The sequence below is a fragment of the Oncorhynchus kisutch genome, linkage group LG27, assembly GCF_002021735.2.
Source record: "Oncorhynchus kisutch isolate 150728-3 linkage group LG27, Okis_V2, whole genome shotgun sequence".
Classification (NCBI taxonomy): Eukaryota; Metazoa; Chordata; class Actinopteri; order Salmoniformes; family Salmonidae; genus Oncorhynchus; species Oncorhynchus kisutch.
This window is the reverse complement of record NC_034200.2, coordinates 31796635-31817512: the sequence shown is the minus strand read 5'-3', so window position 1 is coordinate 31817512 and position 20878 is coordinate 31796635. Positions and strand designations below refer to the sequence as shown.

At 44.4% G+C, this 20878-nt stretch overlaps 1 protein-coding gene across 2 annotated transcripts in view; it reads right to left on the bottom strand.

Moving 5' to 3' along the window:
- Positions 1-18951, bottom strand: part of LOC109872205 (small conductance calcium-activated potassium channel protein 2) — a 51527-nt gene extending 32576 nt beyond the window's left edge. For both annotated transcript variants that reach the window (XM_031807169.1, XM_031807170.1), the window contains exon 1: positions 17641-18951. In XM_031807169.1, the coding sequence (XP_031663029.1) occupies positions 17641-18933 (1293 nt within the window). In that variant the 5' untranslated portion in view covers positions 18934-18951. The remainder of the gene's footprint in view (positions 1-17640) is intronic.
- Between the last annotated feature and the right edge of the window lie 1927 nt (positions 18952-20878).

The window sequence follows — 20878 nt, the reverse complement described above, 5'->3', positions numbered from 1 at the left end:
TCGTGTCAAATCCCCAGCCCAGTCGTGTCAAATCCCCAGCCCAGTCGTGTCAAATCCCCAGCCCAGTCGTGTCAAATCCCCAGCCCAGTCGCGTCAAATCCCCAGCCCAGTCATGTGAAATCACCAGCCTAGTCATGTGACATCCCCAGCCCAGTCATGTGACATCCCCAGCCCAGTCATGTGACATCCCCAGCCCAGTCATGTCAAATCCCCAGCCCAGTCGTGTGAAATCCCCAGCCCAGTCGTGTGAAATCCCCAGCCCAGTCGTGTGAAATCCCCAGCCCAGTCGTGTCAAATCCCCAGCCCAGTCGTGTCAAATCCCCAGCCCAGTCGTGTCAAATCCCCAGCCCAGTCGTGTCAAATCCCCAGCCCAGTCGTGTCAAATCCCCAGCCCAGTCGTGTCAAATCCCCAGCCCAGTCGCGTCAAATCCCCAGCCCAGTCATGTGAAATCACCAGCCTAGTCATGTGACATCCCCAGCCCAGTCATGTGACATCCCCAGCCCAGTCATGTGACATCCCCAGCCCAGTCATGTCAAATCCCCAGCCCAGTCGTGTGAAATCCCCAGCCCAGTCGTGTGAAATCCCCAGCCCAGTCGTGTGAAATCCCCAGCCCAGTCGTGTGAAATCACCAGCCCAGTCGTGTGAAATCACCAGCCCAGTCGTGTGAAATCACCAGCCTAGTCGTGTGACATCCCCAGCCCAGTCATGTGACATCCCCAGCCCAGTCATGTGACATCCCCAGCCCAGTCATGTCAAATCCCCAGCCCAGTCATGTCAAATCCCCAGCCCAGTCATGTCAAATCCCCAGCCCAGTCATGTGACATCCCCAGCCCAGTCATGTGACATCCCCAGCCCAGTCATGTGACATCCCCAGCCCAGTCATGTGACATCCCCAGCCCAGTCATGTGAAATCACCAGCCTAGTCATGTGACATCCCCAGCCCAGTCATGTGACATCCCCAGCCCAGTCATGTCAAATCCCCAGCCCAGTCATGTCAAATCCCCAGCCCAGTCATGTCAAATCCCCAGCCCAGTCATGTGACATCCCCAGCCCAGTCATGTGACATCCCCAGCCCAGTCATGTGACATCCCCAGCCCAGTCATGTGACATCCCCAGCCCAGTCATGTCAAATCCCCAGCCCAGTCATGTCAAATCCCCAGCCCAGTCATGTCAAATCCCCAGCCCAGTCGTGTGACATCCCCAGCCCAGTCGTGTGAAATCCCCAGCCCAGTCGTGTGAAATCCCCAGCCCAGTCGTGTGAAATCACCAGCCCAGTCGTGTGAAATCACCAGCCCAGTCGTGTGAAATCACCAGCCTAGTCGTGTGACATCCCCAGCCCAGTCATGTGACATCCCCAGCCCAGTCATGTCAAATCCCCAGCCCAGTCATGTCAAATCCCCAGCCCAGTCATGTCAAATCCCCAGCCCAGTCGTGTGACATCCCCAGCCCAGTCGTGTGAAATCCCCAGCCCAGTCGTGTGAAATCCCCAGCCCAGTCGTGTGAAATCACCAGCCCAGTCGTGTGAAATCACCAGCCCAGTCGTGTGAAATCACCAGCCTAGTCGTGTGACATCCCCAGCCCAGTCATGTGACATCCCCAGCCCAGTCATGTCAAATCCCCAGCCCAGTCATGTCAAATCCCCAGCCCAGTCATGTGACATCCCCAGCCCAGTCATGTGACATCCCCAGCCCAGTCATGTGACATCCCCAGCCCAGTCATGTGACATCCCCAGCCCAGTCATGTGACATCCCCAGCCCAGTCATGTGACATCCCCAGCCCAGTCATGTGACATCCCCAGCCCAGTCATGTGAAATCACCAGCCTAGTCATGTGACATCCCCAGCCCAGTCATGTGACATCCCCAGCCCAGTCATGTCAAATCCCCAGCCCAGTCATGTCAAATCCCCAGCCCAGTCATGTCAAATCCCCAGCCCAGTCATGTGACATCCCCAGCCCAGTCATGTGACATCCCCAGCCCAGTCATGTGACATCCCCAGCCCAGTCATGTGACATCCCCAGCCCAGTCATGTCAAATCCCCAGCCCAGTCATGTCAAATCCCCAGCCCAGTCATGTCAAATCCCCAGCCCAGTCATGTGACATCCCCAGCCCAGTCATGTGACATCCCCAGCCCAGTCATGTGACATCCCCAGCCCAGTCATGTGACATCCCCAGCCCAGTCATGTCAAATCCCCAGCCCAGTCATGTGACATCCCCAGCCCAGTCATGTGACATCCCCAGCCCAGTCATGTGACATCCCCAGCCCAGTCATGTGACATCCCCAGCCCAGTCATGTCAAATCCCCAGCCCAGTCATGTGACATCCCCAGCCCAGTCATGTGACATCCCCAGCCCGGTCATGTGACATCCCCAGCCCAGTCATGTGACATCCCCAGCCCAGTCATGTCAAATCCCCAGCCCAGTCATGTGACATCCCCAGCCCAGTCATGTGACATCCCCAGCCCAGTCATGTGACATCCCCAGTCATGTGACATCCCCAGCCCAGTCATGTGACATCCCCAGCCCAGTCATGTGACATCCCCAGCCCAGTCATGTCAAATCAATTGACTGACTTCCTTGTATGAAGTGTAACTCAGATAAACAGTTGAAATTGTTGCACATTGCATTTATATTTTAGTTCAGTATATTTGTAGTCTTTCTAAGAAAGTACAATCCCATCTACAACAGTCAGCATGCATTTCCCCGAAGAAAAGACAACCCAGTAGGAGTTTTCCTCCGTGGAATCAGTATGGGTCTTCCTTGGAGCAAATCCTGTGGTTAAAATGACTGCAGTTTGATAACAGGCACAATTACAGGCTTCCTGAAGCGGCATTATCATCCCCCTTGTCTCCTCTGAGATGAAAAGAAAAATGAATTGAATGAATGAATGTCCAAAACAAGAAGAAGAAGAAAACGACAACAGAGACGACAAGACAGGTATATTGCCCGTGTTGAAGGGTCATTGTTCGGGCTAATAATGCACTGGGCGTTCAGCAGCATCACAATAGTGCACTAATTAGGACACATAAAGCTGTCCCCTCGAAAGAAGACACACACTCTTAGAAAAAAAGGTGCTACAGTATCTAGAACCTAAAAGGGTTCTTCGGCCGTCCCCAATGGAGAACTCTTTGAAGAATGTTTTTGGTTCCAGGTAGAACCCTTTCTTCTAAGAGGGATCAGAGTGTTCAAACTAAAGGTTGTGGGACTCTCTTGGGAGAAATATACAGTAGGAACTCATTAGTAGCATGTCTTACTTGATCAATTCCAGACAATTCAGAGAATGATTTGGAATTCAGTTCTCGTTTTCTAAAATTGTCCATAGATCTATGAGGTGTTCTCATGAAGTCATGAATTGAAATTTTACGGAATTTCCTGGAAGTTATCATTGACTTGATTCCCTGAATTTGTTGATAAGTTGATCATGACATACGTGCTGAACACATTCAGAGAGTCAAGTCAACAATAAATCTAAACATAGATAATGCTGGTGCATACTACCCGGGTATTATTAGTGTTTAGTACCCGGGTATTGTTAGTATGCACTACCAATACCCGGGTATTGGTAGTGCAATGAGCTCCAGCAGGTATATCTCTCTAGTCACCCCCAAAACCAATTCTTTCTTTGGCCGCCTCTCCTTCCAGTTCTCTGCTGCCAATGACTGGAACGAACTACAAAAATCTCTGAAACTGGAAACACTTATCTCCCTCACTAGCTTTAAGCACCAACTGTCAGAGCAGCTCACAGATTACTGCACCTGTACATAGCCCACCTATAATTTAGCCCAAACAACTACCTCTTTCCCAACTGTATTTAATTTTAATTTATTTATTTATTTTGCTCCTTTGCACCCCATTATTTTTTTATTTCTACTTTGCACATTCTTCCATTGCAAAACTACCATTCCAGTATTTTACTTGCTATATGGTATTTACTTTGCCATCTTGGCCTTTTTTGCCTTTACCTCCCTTCTCACCTCATTTGCTCACATTGTATATAGACTTGTTTATACTGCATTATTGACTGTATGTTTGTTTTTACTCCATGTGTAACTCTGTGTCGTTTTATCTGTCGAACTGCTTTGCTTTATCTTGGCCAGGTCGCAATTGTAAATGAGAACTTGTTCTCAACTTGCCTACCTGGTTAAATAAAGGTAAAATAAATAAATAAATAAAATTTGTAGTTGTGTGTACTACCTGGTAATTAGTCATGCGTACTACCTGGGTATAACTCGTGCAGACTAATACCCGGGTATTAGTCATGGGTAGTACCCGGATATTAGTTGTGCGTACTAATACCCAGGTATTAGTCATGCGTGCTAATACCTGGGTATTAGTAGTTGTGCGTACTACCTGGGAATTAGTCATGTGTACTACCAGGGTATTAGTCGTGCTTACTAATATCTGTGTATTAGTCGTGCGTACTAATACACAGGTATTAGTCGTGCATACTGCCCCGGTATTAGCCGCGTGTTCTACCCGGGTATTAGTAATGCATAGTACCTAGCTATTAGAAATCATGCGTACTACCCAGGTATTAGAAGTCGTGTGTACTATCCGGGTTTTAGAAGTCATGTTCACTACCCGGGTAGTAGTTGGGCATACTAATACCCAGGTAGTATTGTGCGTATTGCCCGGGTATTAGAAGTAATGTGTACTACCCGTGTATTAGTTGTACGTACTACCAGGGTATTAGTTGTGCGTATTAGTAGTGAGTATTAATACCAAGGTATTAGTAGTGCGTACTACCTGGGTATTAGTCGTGCTTACTAATACCCAGGGATTATTCATGAGTATTAACTGGGTATTAGTTGTGCAATCTACCCTGGTATTAGTTGTGCATGCAAACACGGTATTAGTTGTGTGTGCTACCCGGGTATTGGTCGGTGTTCTACCCCAGTATTAGTTGTGCGTGCCACCCCAGTATTAGTTGTGCGTGCCACCCCAGTATTAGTTGTGCCAGCAAACACGGTATTAGTTGTGCGTGCTAACATGGTATTAGTTGTGCGTGCTACCTGGGTGTTGGACTTGCAAGCTAACCAGGTATTAGTCGTGTGAGCTACCCCGGTATTAGTCGTGTGTGCTACCCGGGTATTAGTTGTGCATGCTAACACGGTATTAATTGTGTGTGCTACCCGGGTAATGGTCGGCGTTCTACCCCGGTATTAGTTGTGCGTGCCACCCCAGTATTAGTTGTGTGTGCTAACATGGTATTAGTTGTGCATGCTAACACGGTATTAGTTGTGCGTGCTAACACGGTATTAGTTGTGCGTGCTAACACAGTATTAATTGTGTGTGCTACCCGGGTATTGGTCGGCGTTCTACCCCGGTATTAGTTGTGCGTGCCACCCCAGTATTAGTTGTGTGTGCTAACACGGTATTAGTTGTGAGTGCTAACACGGTATTAGTTGTGCATGCTAACATGGTATTAGTTGTGCGCGCTAACACGGTATTAGTTGTACGTGCTAACATGGTATTAGTTGTGCGTGCTAACACGGTATTAGTTGTGCGTGCTAACAAGGTATTAGTTGTGCGTGCTAACACGGTATTAGTTGTGCATGCTAACATGGTATTAGTTGTGCGTGCTAACACGGTATTAGTTGTGCGTGCTAACAAGGTATTAGTTGTGCGTGCTAACAAGGTATTAGTTGTGCGTGCTAACACGGTATTAGTTGTGCGTGCTAACATGGTATTAGTTGTGCGTGCTACCTGGGTATTGGTCGTGCGTATTACCTGGGTATTAGTTGTGCGTGCCACCCCAGTATTAGTTGTGTGTGCTACCCGGGTATAAGTTGTGCATGCTAACACGGTATTAGTTGTGCATGCTAACATGATGCTTCGTGGGTGACTGTTGTTGATGTGTACAGAGGGTCCCTGGTTCGCGCACGGGTATGGGCGAGGGGACGGTCTGCACACATCAACAACAGTCACCCACGAAGCATCGTTACCCATCGCTCCACAAAAGCCGCGGCCCTTGCAGAGCAAGGGGAACAACTACTTCAAGGTTTCAGAGCAAGTGACGTCACCGATTGAAACGCTATTTAGCGCGCACCACCGCTAACTAAGCTAGCCGTTTCACATCCGTTACACGTGCTAACACGGTATTAGTTGTGCGTGCTAACAAGGTATTAGTTGTGCGTGCTAACAAGGTATTAGTTGTGCGTGCTAACACGGTATTAGTTGTGCGTGCTAACACGGTATTAGTTGTGCGTGCTAACAAGGTATTAGTTGTGCGTGCTAACAAGGTATTAGTTGTGCGTGCTAACACGGTATTAGTTGTGCGTGCTAACAAGGTATTAGTTGTGCGTGCTACCCGGGTATTGGTTGTGCGTGCTACCCAGGTATTGGTTGTGCGTGCTACCCAGGTATTAATTGTGTGTGCTACCCAGGTATTAGTTGTGTGTGCTACCCAGGTATTAGTTGTGTGTGCTACCCGGGTATTAGTTGTGCGTGCTAACAAGGTATTAGTTGTGCGTGCTAACACGGTATTAGTTGTGCGTGCTAACAAGGTATTAGTTGTGCGTGCTACCCAGGTATTGGTTGTGCGTGCTACCCAGGTATTGGTTGTGCGTGCTACCCAGGTATTAGTTGTGTGTGCTACCCAGGTATTAGTTGTGTGTGCTAACAAGGTATTAGTTGTGCGTGCTACCCGGGTATTGGTTGTGCGTGCTACCCAGGTATTGGTTGTGCGTGCTACCCAGGTATTAGTTGTGTGTGCTACCCAGGTATTAGTTGTGTGTGCTACCCAGGTATTAGTTGTGTGTGCTACCCGGGTATTAGTTGTGGTTGCTACCCGGGTATTAGTACATAATGCTTCACAGCTCTAGACTGGCTGGCAGATTTGCAATGGTCCTCACAAAATGTGGAATTTTAATGTGACAGAATGTGAAAAAAAAAAAAAATCCTGACTTTTCTCACCAAACTAAACATTGATGTGTGACTCCAATCCTAGTATAATTTAGTCTTGCTGTTGAATATGCAAATGCGACGAGGCCAGCATTCTAATGTTCTGCTTATCCTGTTTAGCACGTTCCTCTTTACTAATCTTTGCTATTGGCCCATTCCCCTCCATAGAATGCAATTACCTCTTGATTACTTGATTGATGCTAGATTGTTGTATATATTCTAGATTAGGTGGAATACCCTACTAATACACACACATGAACACTAACAGTCTCTCCCAGCGTGTCCCTCTGTTTTCGCAGTAGGAGTCGGCCCCCCTCACACACACACACACACACACACACACTTTAAACCAGTAAAGGCCCCTCTGTTTGTACAACATTTGCCGACTCATTAGACTACATCATTCTATTATGCAGCCTTTGACTATTTGACTATTCATGACTATTTGACATCATAGGGACAAACAGTCATAAGTTTTACTCTGAGGTTATTAAAACAGGCAATAAATACTCTTTCATTGGTGCAGTCAGTGCTTGATTTGGGCAGGAGATCACCGGAGCTGAGTACCGGCACCTCAAATGTTCTACTGCTTAAGCTCCTATTCCTCTTATAGAATATTAGCTCAACAGTATATAAAACAGTACCGGAACCTATTTCAGTCAGAGTCAAGCACTGGGTGCAATCACACGACTTTGTCTCACAGCGCTGAACTTACTGTCTCAGAACGCAACTTCAGTAGTCATTTTGAGCCTCCACTAAATTCCGACAGAGGCTGAAACATCAATAGAAGGCAGTGCCCAGCACATCCTATAACATAGGATAGATCATTATCATAACAACCTATAACATAGGGTGGATCATTACCATAGCAACCTATAGCATAGGATGGTTCATTACCATAACAACCTATAGCATAGGATGGATCATTACCATAACAACATATAACATAGGATGGATCATTACCATAACAACATATAGCATAGGATGGAGCATTACCATAACAACCTATAGCATAGGATGGATCATTACCATAACAACCTATAACATAGGATGGAACATTACCATAACAACCTATAGCATAGGATGGATCATTACCATAACAACCTATAGCATAGGATGGATCATTACCATAACAACCTAGAACATAGGATGGATCATTACCATAACAACCTATAGCATAGGATGGATCATTACCATAACAACCTATAACATAGGATGGATCATTACCATAACAACCTAGAACATAGGATGGATCATTACCATAACAACCTAGAACATAGGATGGATCATTACCATAACAACCTAGAACATAGGATGGATCATTACCATAACAACCTATAGCATAGGATGGATCAATACCATAACAACCTATAGCATAGGATGGATCAATACCATAACAAACTCAGAAAAGATTGACTGGAGAATTTTGTGGATATCCAGCCTTACATTTATTATATGAAAAGGACAAGAAAACAGAGTTTTAGTTTGGAGAGGGAAAGAGGGAGAGAGAGAGAAGAAAAAAAAGAGAAAGAGACAGCAATGCAAAGAGCAATGGATTAACGTGGAGATTAGACCCAGGTTGTACTAAGTGCTTCACACCTGTTTTTGTGGTAGGCTTTACCCTAATGCTTTATTCCTTCTTGTAACATTAGTTCTACCCTTTTCACCTTTATGTTAAATTCTCTTGGGGAAAAGACAGCTGCAAACCTTGTTCCTGGTGCAACTGTAACCACCTTCATAGTACATCGAGACCCTACCCAGGAAATGACCGCTATACCTCAGAATCCCAGTGGAAAATGACGGGAAAACACAAGACAAAACAAGATGTCTGTCCTTCAGGTCTATTCTAAGAGAAAGCCCTTTGGACATGTGACGTAACGTGGCTCTGACTCAGGCAGCACCCAGTAGAACCCCCCCCCCCCCTCCCCGCACTGCCCAGACACTTACAGTCAGTACACTAACACACTATACTACTCATACAACCTGTGTTGTTTTGATTTTGGGAGGCCCAAATATAATAGAATCCCTATATTCTCCCAATGCCCAGCAATTACGTCAGACTTTCTACACAGTTCTGGGAACTGCGCTCACAGTGGCCAGATATAGTTTGCTTCTATGATGTGTTTTTAATTGTAATACAATTAATTGCTGCTGTTTTTAATGCCCTCAGGCTCCTTTAGTATACATTTATTATTTTAAAAGGTTTTTCACTTGAGAAGAGAAAAGAGAGAAATAGGATGGAGGCGGTTATGAAATGGAAACCCCCGGAACTAGCCATGAAAGGGTTCAAAAATAAGCTGGCACAGTGACAAAAGGACTCGGGAGGGGGTCTATTAAAGGGGTTAAGAATCAGAAAGCCCTAAGAGAGGGGAGGTTCCATATTCTTCTCATCTATACTTGTTTTAGTGTTACACAACAAGGCCTTAGCGATGGAAATGTCTATAGCTACACTGACTGCTCACCGTGATAATCAAACCATGTAGTGACTACTCAGCAATGAACATCATCATCGTGTGTGTTTAAACCAGCATATCAAACTACATAGCTATGAACATTGTGTGTGTGTGTGTGTGTGTGTGTGTGTGTGTGTGTGTGTCTACAATAACAACACGCAGTACCGGTCAAAAGTTTGGACACCTACTCATTCAAGGGTTTTTCTTTATTTTGACAATTTCTACATTGTAGAATAATAGTGAATACTTCACAACTATGTAATAACACATATGGAATCATGTAATAACCCCCCCAAAAAGTGTTAAACAAATCAAAATATATCTTATATTTTAGAATCTTCAAAGTATCCACCCTTGGCCTCGATGACAGCTTTGCACACTCTTAGCATTCTCTCAACCAGCTTCATGAGGAATGCTTTTCCACATATGCTGAGCACTTGTTGGCTGCTTTTCCTTCCTTCATGGTCCAACTCATCCCAAACCATCTCAATTGGGTTGAGGTCGGGTGATTGTAGAGGCCAGGTCACCTGATGCAGCACTCCATCACTCTCCTTCTTGGTCAAATAGCCCTTTCACAGCCTGGAGGTGTGTTTTGGGTCATTGTCCTGATGAAAAACAAATTACAGTCCCACTAAGAATTAATTGGGATGGCAAATCAGATGGGATGGCGTATCGCTGCAGAACGCTGTGGTAGCTATGCTGGTTAAGTGTGCCTTGAATTCTAAGTAAATCATGAGTGTCAACTGCAAAGCACCCCCCACACCATCACACCTCCTCCTCCATGCTTCATAGTGGGAACCACGCATGCAGAGATCATCTGTTCACCTTATCTGCGTCTCACAAAGACACGACGGTTGGAACAAAAAATCTCAAATTTGGACTCATCAGACCAAAAAAAAACAAAGATTTCCACCGGTCTAATGTCCATTGCTCATGTTTCTTGGCCCAAGCAAGTATCTTCTAATTATTGGTGTCCTTTACTAGTGGTTTCTTTGCAGCAATTCGACCATGAAGGCCTGATTTACGCAGTTTCCTCTGAACAGTTGATGTTGAGATGTGTCTGTTACTTTTATTACATTTATTTCGGCTGCAATATGAGGTGCAGTTAACTAACGAACTTATCCTCTGCAGCAGAGGTAACTCTGGTTCTTCCTTTCCTGTGGCGGTCCTCATGAGAGCCAGTTTTATCATAGCACTTGATAGTTTTTGCGACTGCACTTGAAGAAACTTACAAAGTTCTTGACATTTTCGGCATTGACCTTCATGTCTTAAAGTAATGATGGACTGTCGTTTCTCTTCGCTTATTTGAGCTGTTCTTGCCATAATATGGACTTGGTATTTTACCAAATAGGGCTATCTTCTGTATACCACCCCTTCCAACACAAGTGATTGTCTCAAACGCATTAAAGAAAAGGAAAGAAATTCCACAAAAAATTCCACAAATTAAGCCACACCTGTTAATTGAAATGCATTCCAGGTGACTACCTCATCAAGCTGGTTGAGAGAATGCCAAGAGTGTGCAAAGCTGTCATCAAGGCAAACGGTGGCTACTTTGAAGAATCTCAAATTTAAAATATATTTTGATTTGTTTAAAACTTTTTTGGTTACTACATGATTCCATATGTGTTATTTCATAGTTTTGATATCTTCACTACTCTATAATGTAGAAAATAGTACAAATAAAGAAAAACCCTTGAATGAGTAGGTGTGTCCAAACTTTTGACTGGTACTCTATATCAAACTACATACAGTGCCTTGCAAAAGTATTCATCCCCCTTGGCGTTTTTCCTATTTTGTTGCATTACAACCTGTAATTTAAATGGATTTTAATTTGGATTTCATGTAATGGACATAGACAAAATAGTCCAAATTGGTGAAGTGAAATGAAAAAAATTACTTGTTTAATCTCCACAGTGGAGATTGGAGTATCTGTCCATAGGACGACTTTAAGCCGTACACTCCACAGAGCTGGGCTTTATGGAAGAGTGGCCAGAAAAAAGCCATTGCTTCAAGAAAAAAATCAGCAAACACGTTTGGTGTTCGCCAAAAAGGTATGTGGGAGACTCCCCAAACATATGAAAGAAGGTACTCTGGTCAGATGAAATTAAAATGTAGCTTTTTGGCCATCAAGGAAAAAGCTATGTCTGGCGCAAACCCAACACCACGCATCACCTCAAGAACACCATCCCCACAGTGAAGCATGGTGGTGGCAGCATCATGCTGTGGGGATGTTTTTCATTGGCAGGGACTGGGAAACTGGTCAGAATTGAAGGAATGATGGATGACGCTAAATGAAGGGAAATTCTTGAGGGAAACCTGTTTCAGTCTTCCAGAGATTTGAGACTGGGACAGAGGTTCAGCAGGACAATGACCCTAAGCATACTGCTAAAGCAACACTCGAGTGGTTTAAGGGGAAACATGGTGGTATATTGGCCATATATCACAAACCCCTAAGGTGCCTTATTGCTATTATAAACTGGTTACCAACTTAATTAGAACTGTAAAAACAAATATTGTCATACCTGTGGTATACGGTATGATATACCACGGCTGTCAGACAATCAGCATTCAGGGCTCAAACCACCCAGTTTATAATTTATCATAACCCAAGAATTAAAGACAATTAGTATTTTCTAAAGTCTAGCAACCTTGCCAGCAGGCATACCAGCTAAGATAGTTAGACAAGCTACTCTAACTTGATTGAAACCTGAAAATGCTCGGTAGCTAGTTATGAGTGTTTTATTTATTCATCAAGAAGGAATCATAGGGTACATAGCTTAAATTTACAAACATACCTTCTGTGAGGCCTGCCCATCACTGGCAGCTAAAATCAAATCAAACGCTGTGTGTAACTCAACACTTTCTCTCCTCCTCCACTGACGATACCAAAGATTTTATAACAATGATTGACCACAGCCTGTCATTTCCAATGGGAGCAAATAGTGGGCAGAACAAGCAAGGAGGTAGGCAGTGCCGAGCACGAGCTAGCGAGATCCTATTGGCACGTTCCAGCATACATGTTTCTGTCTGAGGACGCCTACTCTGTGAAGTAAGCATGTGCAATAACTCATTTTGCCTTTGCAATCCTTCTAAGCAATGCCATTTTTTTTTGAAAAGGGTAAAGCCTACAGAAAACTGTATTAAGAACAAATGTTCCATTGATGAGAAAATGTCCAGAATGTCGGCCAAAATATCTGTCCCATTGTACTATCTGTGACGATGCAGTCTGAGCGCACTAGAGTATCTAGTGTCCTATCTAGCATATCTTTGCTCTGTGGTGCACATTGGAAGGAACCACTTACTGGTCCAGTCAGTGTGCCCCCTCCAAAAAATACCACTGACAGATATTTTTCATAAATCATTTTGATAAAAACTGGGCCTAAAAAAGAAGTTTAGTAATTAATTCAACATCTGAAAAATAAAAAAAACAGGACAAATCTGTGGGGGCACTTGCACCTCTGCTAACACCCTCCCACACACAAGTAGCCTACACACTCTGTCTTTCTCTGCATTTCTCTCTCGCATGCACACATGCACACACAGGCGCATACAAACACAATTATATACGTAACATAACATGTTCCATTTAGCAGACTTAGTCATACTTGCATACCTTGTATTTACATATGGGTGGTCCCGGCAATCAAACCCACTAGCCTGGCATTGCAAGCGCCATGCTCCATCCAATTCAATCTCCTAAACATATACTGGCACTAATGAAATCATACTGTACTGCAATGCTTCAATCAACTGAGACTGTGGATCGACAGAGTCCCATTCGAATTATGTGCAAGTAAGAACAACGGTTTTAACACTATGCAAACAATGATTCACCATTGTGATACTCATTACAATGGCAGGTATTGTGCATTTGTTCTCTGATGGGTACACAAATATGTAAGTATTCTTTGCATTCTGAATACTTCTCCTTGCTTTCTATAAATTCTGATAAATACCACACCATGCCCAGTCTGTATAATAAGTCCATGGCAGAAACAGCTAATATACATATTTCAGTGTGAAAGGGGTTTAAATATCCTCCTACTACCACAGGTCTCTGTGGAAATGTTACAAACTCATATTCGTATCCTTTGTAAACAGTGGTTCAAGGCAGTTTGAGCATGAAAACTCGACTGCACCTTTTGTTTTCCACAGAATATGTATTCATCTGCCCAAGGGTTTTTGGTGAGGTTTACAACAGCAGCATTATGTTTGATACGGAAGAAAATGAAATGGTCTCCAGTCAAATCAAAACCTTAGGGCACCAGGACCTTAGCTTAAGTTAAGGTTAAGACTTCAAACCAAAGGGGTGGAATACAGTGCCTGGGTAGTCACACAATGGTAACACGCTACAGTACACATGCACTAACTGGGCTAAATGTAATTCACAACGGTGAGAGATGCTTTCAGACACGCATATTTTAGTGCAGTCAAGGAACCGTGAGTTGATTTAGTGTAAGAGGCACAGTAGTATGACATGAGACATACAGTATCCTATCTCTGCTGTAAGGGCTATCTCATTCAATCTTACAGTGTATTACAGTGAATTGCAATTTGCTTTAATATGAACTAGTGTTAAAATAATTTTTCAGAAACACCTGCCAACTGGTACGGTTTCACTATGGCAGATGTAATGAAACACATCCCACTGATAGATAAGTTCTTCCAGTCTCTATCTCATGATGAATGATCAATATCAAATTGCAGTGCCATTATTCATACTCTCCCAGTTCCTGACCACTGATCATGGCCCTAACACAGGACATAGGCAAGATCAATTACATAATTAGCCACCAAGCATATGCATGGCTGTGATACATTATGTGGTTGACTTAACTTGGCTACGATTGCACAAAAATTACCATAAATGAACCTGGGTCATTTGTTACGCAATGTGCTATGGCGATTGTGTGTACACAGTAAAACATGTAAATACAAAATAGAAACTAAAGAATAATGTCAGGTTACAACATGTATTAAAAACAGGAAACAAGAATCAGAGGTCAAATATGCATGAGACAAGCAGCAGAGGTCAAATATACACAGGACAACCAGCAGAGGTCAAATATACACAGGACAACCAGCAGAGGTCAAATATACACAGAACAACCAGCAGAGGTCAAATATACACGAGACAAATTGCACTTGGGTAACCAGAGCAAAAATATCTTACATATAGAGTGATGGCGGGCTACGGCTGTACAGCTCTGGGCTATTGAGGAAACCCCCCACTCTTTGTATCTAACTGGACTCTGCACGTAATTCAATACACCTCTTCTTGTGCAAAATCACTCAGATGAAACGCAACAGAGCCATGTGAACTGTTGAGCGGATAAAGAAGCCATCTCCTATTAGGACCCTAGCAGTCGCCCAGTGTGTGTGTGTGTGTGTGTGTGTGTGTGTGTGTGTGTGTGTGTGTGTGTGCAATGTGTGTATGAGCAATATGAGTGTACAATGTATGTCAAACCTTGGAGGGCATTTTTCCCTTCATTCTCTGTACGCAGGCAATGCCATAGAGAGGCCTAGATATACAATGCCATAGAGAGGCCTAGATATACAATGCCAGGTTTTCCTCACCATAGCAACAAATATGGAAACACAAATCTATTTCAGTGAGCGAGCGTAGAGTAGAAGCACTTAAATGCAGAACAAAAAAATGGGCTTTTAGGTTTGTACTCACTCCCTCCTTCATGCCGGACACAGAGGAAAATGGTGTTTCCCATCCACCTCCCCAATACAATGTGAATGTGTTATCAGAGATCGTGCCATTCACTCCCAGCATACAGGATGTGGCCCGGGTTCTACCCCTGTTAATGAAGGAGGGTGATGCTTGTTCATTGGTGTGTGTTTACTTACAAGGTGTTGGCTGCGCTGAGTTTGAGGACGGGAAGGTAACCAATGGAAACATGCACGACGCTGCACGCCTAATGGAGCTAAAACAAAGGGCCTTGTACAAGAGGCCTGGTGATGACTGATACAAGAGGCCTGGTGATGACTGATACAAGAGGCCTGGTGATGACTGATACAAGAGGCCTGGTGATGACTGATACAAGAGGCCTGGTGATGACTGATACAAGTGGCCTGGTGATGACTGATACAAGAGGCCTGGTGATGACTGATACAAGAGGCCTGGTGATGACGGATACAAGAGGCCTGGTGATGACGGATACAAGAGGCCTGGTGATGACGGATACAAGAGGCCTGGTGATGACGGATACAAGAGGCCTGGTGATGACAGATACAAGAGGCCTGGTGATGACGGATACAAGAGGCCTGGTGATGACGGATACAAGAGGCCTGGTGATGACGGATACAAGAGGCCTGGTGATGACGGATACAAGAGGCCTGGTGATGACGGATACAAGAGGCCTGGCGATGACTGATACAAGAGGCCTGGAGATGACTGATACAAGAGCCCTGATGATGACTGATACAAGAGGCCTGATGATGACTGATACAAGAGGCGTGGTGATGACCGATAGAGGAAGTAAAATCAACAAATCCTTTTCTTCTGGCAAAGGTTGGAGCCTTAACAGCACCGCTAATCATAACAAAATAGGGGATCTGTCGACATGACAGGCTCTTGAATCACACAATTGTATTAACTAAGTCTAATCACATACTCAACATTAATACTGCACTAATAGTGATAGACTTGATTAGACTACTCTTGGAAAACAACTAGTCTTGATAAGATTCTGTTTTTTTAAAGAAAATAACATTTAAAAAACTGAGCAAAAAAGCAAAAGCCAACAAGGTGCAAACACAGCAGCATAGCCTCGATATAAATACAAGCAATATGTCACACGGTATCAAGTTGGTGGCAGTGGCACGGTGACATATACAGTATTGACCTCCTATAGCTCATATAGGGTGATTATAACCAGTGTGTCAGGAGAAGTACAAAGGCTTTACTGTAATAGTGTAATAGCTTTCTCCTTCATCTCTCCACCCATCCTGCTGATGACACACGTGACCTCATCTTCCCTTTAGAGGTATACAGGCTGGCAACAGGAGCCAGTCAGCAGCCGGAGCAACTGTCCTGTCCAAGAGGACACCTCTATACCAGTAAGTAGAAAGAATTAAAGAGTACTTACACAAGGCTCACAATGGGACCAGCAAGGTACCTTTCAAAACACCAATGTTATTGAGGCTGGACACAATATCAGACTGCCATCAATATGGATCAGCTATTGAGTTTCGGGGTGAGGTGCAGGATGCTGTAATTGTATACACTTTATCTGTCTCGCGCTGTCACAATTGTTTTGTTTAAGGGATTTCAAAACGGGGGAGCCAACCTCATTAAGGGCAAGTCAATAAGATTGAAGCAGGAAGCTCGAGGGAAACATGAATAGATAAGTATGTGAGTCTATCAGAATACTTGCAGTAGTTGTTAACATGTCTGATAGACAGGAAAAGCTTTTAATACGATTGTATAATGTAAATCATTCAAAAATAGTTGTAATCATTTTGATTCTGGTTATTTTATGATGAGTGAGAATGCATGCACAATATGAAAATCTATAGTTGAATGTAAAAGCTATATAAATTCACAAGAGGGACATTTTTTAAATGATTTAAAGCCATATTTAAATAAAATAATTATATTACTTACAATAGCACAACCTCTGATGCAAAGATATTTTGGCATTTATTTTCCAGCCTGAATTCACTGTAAGGCTACATGTATGTTATGTCATGGGTTAGCTTTTCACAGTCTGTGTATCCAAACCTTTCATTAGTTTGTACATTGCAGTACAAAGCATCCAATGAAAAACGGGACTATGGTAAGTAAGGTGCTTAAACACAATACGTGTTGTCATAACTGTGGCACTATGCCAAAACGTGTAACAGGAGAGAGAAGCCTACTGTGAAGATGCAACAGACAGTTATCTCCGGCTGCGAGAGAACAGATTACATTTTTTCAACACGCAAAAAAAAGACTCGCTGTTCCTGCAACATGGAACAGGTGTGTGTGTGTGTGTGTGTATGTGTGTGTGTGCGCGCGCGCGTTGTTCGTGCGGGGGTGTCATAGGTTACATGAGTGATTTGTGAAGAAGCAGTACACAGTTACATAGATCCTTAGTAAAGTTACCTGTGAAAAATATAACTACTGGCTCCATCCATACAAATAACCCATATACAGCGCTGTTATATAAAGAAACACTATGTGGCAGGCGTGGCCATGGACTAGAAACGTTATAGGTTAAAGTCAATTTACAGGTTACAGCTTTCTCAGACCCTAATTATTACATCTCAACGGTGCATGAGCAAATTAGAAATGTACCTGATAATGATCGATTAGTATCCGCTCTTCTCCCTTATGCGGGCTCTCCGGCCACAGGTGATAGCTGGAGCCGTAGTTAGGGCTGCTCTTGCTGCTACTGCCAGTCGCAGACGAGTTCCCCCCGTACGGCTGCGTTGGTGGGTTTACACGGGAGTCGCGGCAATGTTGTTGCGACTGATTGGCTTGGTTCGTTCGCCCCGGCTTATTGCAGTCTTGGTCACAGTGCTGCGGACGCTGGGGACATAGCCCCAGTGCGTCTTGCTGCTGCTGATGCTGTTGCAGCAGTGATGCCTGGTTATTCCTACATACCTCTCCTGAGCCGTTGGCGCAGTAGTTGATAGGCAAGCTGCTCCCCACCAGTAGCTGTTGTTGAGCTCGCAATAGTGGCTGTTGCTGTAGCTGCTGCAGGTCCTGAGCCTGGGACTCGAATTCTCGCCGATTAGCCTCGATTGACTCACATACATTTACTGTGCGCCCTTTCTGCGAGTTTGTTCGGATTGCTTCAGGGGAGGGGTCCCTGTGTCGGAGTCTTTGACAGTGTTGTTGCAACAACTGCTTCTGGTCTCGGTACCCTCCTCCTCCTTCTCCTCCCCTGCAGTGTTCCACGATGCTCGCCTGTTGGTAATTGGCACTGCTTTGGAAATGTTCCCCGCGATTAGATTCCTGCAAAAACAGCAAAGAGGACGATGTTGGCGGCGGCGGCAAAGATAGGGAGGGCTGCGGCGGGTGAGTGAGGGGCTGGCGCTGGTAAGAAAGGTTCGCCTTCTCGGAAAAACTGCAGTGGCAGCTCTGACTAACAGGCTGTTCCGACTGCGGCTGCGAGCCGACTGCGGCCCAAAGGTTCTGCTTCAGGTGCGCTGGCTGCCCGTCGGGTTCACAGACCCGGTGTGACGGTCGCTGGGCGATGTCGTAGTTTGTCAGAGGTGGGGGTTCGCCGTGCTGCGGCTGACTGGCATGGATACCTCTCCGAGAGGGTTGACTCAGACAAGGCAGTTCGTGGTTCTGGTAGTGTGAGGTGGTAGTTGAACGCTCTCTGAAAGACGGAGGAGGGGGCGGCAGACTGAAAACTGGAGAGACTGGGTTTGGGTCTCGGCTCTGCGCGCTGCCTTGCTCTTCGTCGGGGATTTGGTGCTGATAGACAGCTCCCGCGTATCGATGCCGCATCCCCTTAAAATCCGAGTCTTGCTGTGGTTGCTCGTTTGCCTTGTATAGCTCCGACACCCGTTCATTGCGATCAGTCCCAGCAGAATAGAGCCGACTCTTCTCATTGGTAGGTTTGACCAGGACCTGCATTAAAACGCCACCTTACGGACAAAACACCGCCTTCGTTAGAATATTGGTAACCAAATATGCACACAGGTTAGAGGATATTCTTAATGAAAACAATACTCGCAATAGATTAATCATATTTGATGCGATTGCGAAATAGGGATGAAAGTGATCCACACAGTATAAGGCCAATCGTTTTGGATCTTGACTATTGACTTTCCACTGTTGCCACAACAACCATGCAGACAATCACTTTCTCTCCAATTGAATCTTCTTTTATAGTCTCTACCAAATGTACCCCTTAAATATTGTACCATTACTACTTACTCGGTTGTATCACTACGGTAGTTTATAGGTCTATAATACGAGTTTTCTATAAATCCCCACATTCAATCATTCAATATAAGCATGACATGAAAGGCCTAATAATATTCTCTAATAAAACCCATGTCACCTAACCCGACTTTACGCGCCATCATCTTTGTTTACACATGGTCCACATAGTCCATTCGAGAAATTGTTTTAAATTATCGTCAAAAATCCTCCTTTGTTATAATACTTGAGAATTGCAGTTCAGTGTTCAATATTTAATCAAGACTAGACATGGTTTTGGATTACCAGGCAGAAAAATTCGCCATGATCTAGCACGCACAGCCTGCATAGTCGAACACAACAAAATGTGTAACCAGAGGTGGTCACAACGGCTATATAAAACACCTTCGTATTGCGTTACACACAAAGCATAATTATATAAAAGCATTTTGTTGTCTGGTAGCATGGTAGGATGTGTTGTGTATACCATTATGAGACAACCTGCTGACAGATCCGAAGGAGGGCGAGGGCGAGGCGGGGCAGAGACAGGGGGAGCGCTGTCCAGGGTTCTGAGAGTTAGCTATGAGCAAGCGACAAAAATAGACCGTGTCAACTAGCTGAAGGACAGCACTCAAGGAGAGTGGAAAGGGGGAGGCTGAAACCCCAAATGGTCTGTGAATGACCAGTGATACGACAGAAAGTGATGGGGTTGTTGTTCACTATCTATTTTGAAGGGAAAAAACACATTTAAAAATAAAACTGACCATAGCCTATAGGCCTAATTTTTCATAATACTCAAAATGACATTTTGACAGTTTATGTAGAGGCTGAGTGGGTGGGCAAGAGAGAAGGAGCCAACTTTTTTCATCATACATTAGGAGTACTTCTTAATAATAAGCAATACTTTCCAAAGCTGTGTCAACCATTTTGAGTTTTGATGGGGCTCAGACTGCAGATGTGGACTCTTTCCTTCAATAGTTGAGGGAAGGCTTCGTACACTGTTTTATAGCTCCCGTGAAAGACTGCAGGAATTCGGAACATTAGAAACCTGACCATTCTCATTAAGTAATTGGTCGTTGTGACCTGTGTGGGTTCCTTGGCAAGATGGAGTTTCATTTGCTGGTTTGGGAAGCAATGTCACTGCTGCCACATAAATAATGAAATCAAACTTTACAACTCTTACACAAACTCAAAAGTCCACGAACATGAGCACACACACACACACACACACACAAGCAGAAGCGTGCGCATACCCAAACACGCACACACACTCACTCACTCACTCACACACTCCACTCCTCCCACCCTCTCTCTCTCTCTAGCAAAAACAAAAGATTGCCATGCCTATTTAATTCCTCTTGTATTGAGCCCACATCCCGATACCCATCCCTTTTAGCTTGGCCATTTGCGTTAGGAAGTATATTGTGTGACATCCCGTAAGAAATACTGCAAAAGCCCAATAACACATAAATGGTAGTGTAGAGAACATGCATGAGGGGAAGTGAAGGGGTTACATGTAACACAGGAAGCAGATAAGAAGACTGTAATTACAGTGAGAGAAGAAGAAAGACGAAGCCAGAGCAATGCAGCGACGAAGATTTCTCCGTGAGAGAGTGAAGACGTTGTACGTAATAAGAGCAGGTGCAGGTTAGAGAAA